This window comes from Amblyomma mixtum, chromosome 9 (assembly GCF_055824585.1).
Source record: "Amblyomma mixtum isolate Tamu chromosome 9, ASM5582458v1, whole genome shotgun sequence".
Classification (NCBI taxonomy): domain Eukaryota; kingdom Metazoa; phylum Arthropoda; class Arachnida; order Ixodida; family Ixodidae; genus Amblyomma; species Amblyomma mixtum.
Window position 1 is genome coordinate 46,682,612 of NC_143020.1, and position 6,000 is coordinate 46,688,611.

The following is a 6,000-nucleotide window of genomic DNA, read 5'->3' on the forward strand; positions in this document are numbered from 1 at the left end:
TTTTTACGCCCTTATTGTTTTTTAGCAAACGTATTTGGTTTAGCGCATTTCATTTATTTTTTCTTATGGCATAAAACAAAACTATTTTCATTAAATTTCCTGAAATGAAGAATTAAACATTTCCGCCCTCAGCAACGTGTGTTTAGCCCTTTCATAAATCCTGCAGAAACTTGGCGTACGGCGTGCATAACTTGAGGTAGTGTCTAGTACCTTGTAACAAAATGTGACTTGAGCAAACGCTTTACCAGAGAATTTCACCAAAGTATGTAGGTTTGAAAAGAGAAAAGTGAAATTTCTTATGTTACAGATTTGTTTTTAGCTGGATACATAGATCAATATATACCTTTTAATTTAAAATTAGATCAGGTAACTTACAATCGCTGTATCAGAATCTGTGCCTCTGGACGTGACGACGAAGTCTTCTGCTATTATCGAACTTTTTTTGAGATTCAGAGTGAGACCATCGTTAATATACAACAAGAGGTCACCATCGTCATTTCTACTTTCCAAGATACTTGGATACGCAATAAAATCTGCAACAAGAATTAGAAAAAAAAAGATATTTAATGAATTTTGTGCGTAAAACTAATCTGTCATCAATAAAACAAAGCATCGACAAACATGGCAGAATTTTTTAATTACCAGCTAAAGAAAGCGGCTGCCAAATATAAGTTAGCATATTTACATGAAATTGTAGGCATAACGCGAATACCGTTATTCATATTTGCCGGACAAACTAGTATCAGCCTGTTTTAATCCGCAATTTCTCTCTTTCTGCTTTAAAATCAAACCTGGCACTTTCGTAGCCCGCTTTTCAGTTGCAAATGCAAACGTTTTACTTCGAGAAAGATACAATTTCGTTTAATTAGTTCACATGGATAAAATAAAGTATGCCTCAAACTAATCGATCTTTTTGTAGCAGTAACCTTTCATCACAATCTGGTTGAAACATATGGCTGGAAGAAAGCCTGCAATCATTCCTAACCCCCAGAGGGCACCTTGGTGGACAAAACATGACTGTGGCAGCTATGACCCTTTAAAAATGCATTTCATATGTGCGCTGCATATAATAATCGGAATGTGTCCTCACCCAGCGAGGCACCTTTGACCAAGGTTGATAATGAAGACAAGGATTAGTAGATTCGTGCTTCGAATCCAGATACTTGAACACTAGCTTGTGAAGCATTGCAACTAGAGATCGCTGTATCTATAGCTTCAGCTTCTACTGATCTTTGAGTAGTGTGAAGTAGTGGGCAATTGAGGAATTTTATTCTTCTATTATGCCGTTTAGCTCGAAAGCTAATTGGGTTGCACCCGCCGCGGTGGCTCAGTGGGTATGGTGCTCGGCTGCTGACCCGAAAGACGGGGGTTCGATCCCGGCCGGGGCGGTTGAATTTCTGTGGAGGAGACATTCTAGAGGCCCGTGTACTGTGCGATGTCAGTGCACGTTAAAGAACCGCAGGTGGTCGAAAATTCTGGAGCGCTTCACTACAGCGTCTCTCATAGCCTTAGTCGCTTTTGGACGTTAAACCCCATGAAACAAACCAAACCTAATTGGGTTGAGGTTAGAAAAGGCCAGAGATTCTAAATGTGAACGGGATATTGTATACCAAAAGTTTATTCCCTCTCCCCCCCACCGGCCCGCAGTGCTTTTAGAGGTTGAACCACTGATTAAAGTTGCGCAATCGCAAATCCCTTGTCGACACCGACGGCTGTAGAGGAAGCGAGCATAGAGAGAAAACAGGGAGGTTACGCCAATGCTGGATTTGTTGACCGCCGTTCCTCCATAAACCATGCTAACTTCTGTGCTCTATCCTTTCCGAGCCCAGGATCAAATACAGGGACGCGATTTCTTTCTCTAAATTAAGCTTCGAAAATTGTGTGTCGGCAGAATCGAAACGAGAACAGTTTATATCTGCTTAAAGTGGTGGGCTAATGAGTGGTAAAAAAAGCGACACAGGGCCTAGTCATTCGCGCATCTCTACATGCAACGCGCTATCTACTTTAATGACAACAGTTAACTTTCATTTTCAATCTTAAAGACGCAAATACGTTGATGATAAAAGCCGTTGAATGCTGAACACCTGACAGATTCAGTATTTCTTAATCAGGGTGCATGATCACGCTTCCACAAAGGTAAACTCATTATTAACAATTAATAAAAAAACTAGAAAGAGCGATACAAACAGCGCGAAAACACGTTTACATTTTAAGGCCGATTCACACGACGGACCGTTCGCCCGCGGCCCGCGCACTACGTGTGCATACGTCAGCACTTTGAGAGGCGCGCTGGATGCATGGATGGATGGCGGCCGACAGCGCGCCCCTCAAAGTGCTGACGTATGCACACGTAGTGCGCGGGCCGCGGGCGAACGGTCCGTCGTGTGAATCGGCCTTTACGGACCTGTAGTGTGACCTGATAAAACCAGCCTTTGGCCCCACCAGTTGGTCTGGTAAACACAGTTTCTAGGAAAGGCCATCACCGAGGCCCATCTACTACGGTACCGTCACTCACACTCAGTCTTCTGTGACGAAGACGACGAAGCTGGCAGGAGCGCGGGACGGAGCGCTCGCGCTTGGCCAGTGGCCATTAAATCATCTCTTGTCCGTCGTTCATCGCGCCTCATTCTTCGGCTGGCCGGCACGTAACATTGGATGTGAGGTGCGGGGTATCATCGCCATCCTGGTCCCGGAGCATCGGCGTCCTGCGCCTACCGCGGTCATCGGCCTTGTGTGCCTGGTCCGCACCGCCCTGCTCTGCCCCCGCCCGCCAGACCTGAACGGACCTCGCCGCTCATCCTAGCCCCATACCCCACCCCGAAACAAAACACGACGAACTGAAGACGTTGCCGCGACCAGAACCTATGACCAAACCGGCCCGAGGCGCCGCTGACAAGTAAATACACTGTCCCTGCGCCCATGCCAATCTGTGCGTCTAAGAGCCTCGGCCGTTGGCTCCTGGCAACCTGCGGCCCGGATGCTTCATGGACCGGGACTCATTTGCTCATATTGTCACGTTGTAGTGACGGGAGTCCAGCGGTCAGCAAGCCACCAACCAGTCTTGGAAACGAACCTCTTTATTTGGGCTGACTTGCGCCCGCAAAAGAACTGAATCACTCGGCGGCGGCGTAAGCAACAAACGTGCTCGTCGGTCGTCGATCTACGAATGCCCGCTGCTCGCGGCATCTTTCTATTTAAAGCCGGCAAGGAAACTTCGAGATAACAGGTCGAGATCATCTAGAGTAATCTGGAAACACGTAGATGCAGCTCGGCATGGCTGTGATCAATCGAGATTAGTCACGTCGCTTGTCGCGTCACGAACACAAATGATAACACCCCTTTCCTGCGGCCTTGCGCGAACGAACGGACACTACAATGATACGTGGCATTACCCCCCTCCCAAAGAAGCATCGTCTCGATGCTTTAAACTGAAAATAAACACGAAAAATGCAAACTTTGAGTCCTTTAGAGTTCATAATATGGCTTCACGCGTACGACATGTACGACTTCCGGGCGTGTGCGGCGTCGCTGAGATGCTGTCGTGCCGTCGGGGATGACTTCATAGTCGAGGTCACCGATGCGACGGAGAACCCTGTAAGGGCCAAAGTAGAGTCGCAGCAACTTTTTACTCAATCCACGGCGGCGAACTGGCGTCCATATCCAAACACGATCACCTGGCTTGTAATGCGTGTCTCGTCGGCGTAGATTGTAGCGTCGGGCGTCCGTGTGCTGCTGGTCTTGAATGCGAAGCCGCGCAAGTCTTCGGGCTTCCTTGGCACGATGAAGGTAGGCGGCGACGTCGAGGTTGTCTTCGTCAGAAAAGTGCGGGAGCATTGCGTCGAGTGTTGTCGTGGGCTTCCTGCCGTATACCAGCTGGAATGGGGTAAACCTGGTTGTCTCCTGGATGGCAGTATTATAAGCGAACATCACGTAGGGCAGAATGGAGTCCCACGTCTTGTGTTCGGCGTCGATGTACATGAAGAGCATGTCTGCGATGGTCTTGTTCAGACGCTCTGTGAGTCCGTTGGTTTGTGGATGATAGGCAGTTGTCCTCCGATGGCTTGTCTGGCTGTAGTTTAAAATGGCTTGCGTCAGCTCCGCTGTAAATGCCGTTCCTCTGTCTGTGATGAGCACTTCGGGGGCGCCGTGTCGCAGGAGAATTTGTTCGACAAAAAATTTTGCAACTTCTGTTGCGGTACCACTAGGCAACGCTTTTGCTTCGGCGTAGCGGGTCATGGAGTCGGTGGCCACGATGATCCACTTGTTACCTGATGATGAGTCGGAAAGGGGCCGAGGAGGTCCATCCCCATTTGCTTAAAGGGCTTAGTTGGCGGTGGTATGGGGTTCAGGAGTCCGGCTGGTCTAGTCGGAGGCGTTTTGCGTCGCTGACACTCACGGCGCGTTTTCACGTAATGGGAAACGTCGGTAGCTAGCCGCGGCCAATAGTACTTCTCTTGGATGCGGTGCAACGTGCGAACAATACCCTGATGCCCTGCAGTCGGCTCATCATGACATGCCTGCATAATTTCTTGCCTGAGATTTTTGGGTACGACAAGAAGATGCACTGTCCTGTTGGGCGCGAAGTTCTTCTTCAGGAGGACATTATTGTGAAGGATGAAGGACGACTGTTGGCGCTTGAACCCCCGAGGAGGCGATGCGGTCTTGCCTTTCAAATGATCAACTAGGCTTTGCAACTCAGGATCCGAGCGCTGCTGCTGCGCGAAACTGCTGGCGCTTGGATCCTGAGTTGCAAAAGCCTAGTTAGTAGATCGACGACCGACGAGCACGTCGGTCGTCGATATACGAATGTCCGCTGCTCGCGGCATCTTTCAATTTAAAGCCGGCAAGGAAACTTCTAGATAACAGGTCGAGATCATCTAGAGTAATCTGGAAACACGTAGATGCAGCTCGGCATGGCTGTGATCAATCGAGATTAGTCCGGTCGTTTCTCGCGTCACGAACAGAAATGATAACACCCCTTCCCTGCGGCCTTGCGCAATGTCTCTCATCGTGGCGACCAGCACTTCAGCATTTCGTCACTGCTCAACCGTCCTCTCAAGACCACCACCATTTCGCGCGTCTCTGTCAACGATCGGTACGATCACTCGGTGGCCCCAGGTAATTTGACGAAGAAGGCGAAGCTGGCAATGAGGTGAGAAGGAGCGCTTGCGCTGGGGCAGTGGCCCTTAAATCATCTCTTGTCCATCGTTCATCACGCCTCAATCTTCGGCTGGCCGCCACGTAACACTTCATGCAGTGTAGAAGGTTGGACACCTACTCGTTTACAAAGCACATCTCTCGGTTGTCCATTCACTGTACATTCCAGTTGTGATTGGCTAGTGATAACGAGTGGTTATTTCTTCTCTACAGCTAGCGGGGCCCTTTATTGTCACCCGCGCTTTAACGCCCTACGCTTTGACCAGCGGAACTGTATACAAGGAACAAAAGCGGTGACACACAGTTTATGGCAACTTGTTGCCGACCGCCAGCGTTTATATCGCCGTCAGAACGTGCATAATGAGTGAGACACGCCCTCCGCGTCCCCCCCGGGGTGACCTAAACGAAGGCTCACCCGTTCCATAGTGTTGGAATCCTCCGCTCTCCACCTCCCGTGATCCCGCTCGGTAGCGATTCTGACTCACCTCCTATCTCTGCGGTCATGTGGAGAATTGGGCACAGTACTTAACGGGCTTTTTTTGGTGGCAAACACAGACGCGGCAAACACGTATAGCCCCGAAAACTTCACTGCGACCACGAAGCAAATGGCACTACGCACATAAAGCGCGCTTTGGGCGTTGTGTCAGTTCTTTCGTGTTCTTCAGTAAAGTGTAAAGCGCCTTGCATGTATGAGGGAACTGACGACTCCAAAGTTCTGCCGCGTTCTACTAGTGTATGAAGAGCAGCATCGGCGATGAAGCCCTTTTTTGCTACTTCGAGAGATAAAATGCTAAGGAGCGTAGGGGATCGCAGCTCTGAACAGGAGCTAATTCAAGCAGCCGC

The 6,000-nt window shown here is 49.3% G+C and overlaps 1 protein-coding gene across 1 annotated transcript in view; it reads right to left on the reverse strand.

Annotated features, from left to right (window-relative positions):
- LOC149328895 (A disintegrin and metalloproteinase with thrombospondin motifs like) overlaps positions 1–5,661 on the reverse strand; it is a 45,401-nt gene extending 39,740 nt beyond the window's left edge. The window contains exons 1-2 of the mRNA XM_089559131.1: positions 5,643–5,661; positions 376–533 (exon numbers count right to left, since the gene is read on the reverse strand). Coding sequence (XP_089415257.1) covers positions 376–533; positions 5,643–5,661 — 177 coding nt within the window. The remainder of the gene's footprint in view (positions 1–375; positions 534–5,642) is intronic.
- Positions 5,662–6,000: the final 339 nt, after the last annotated feature.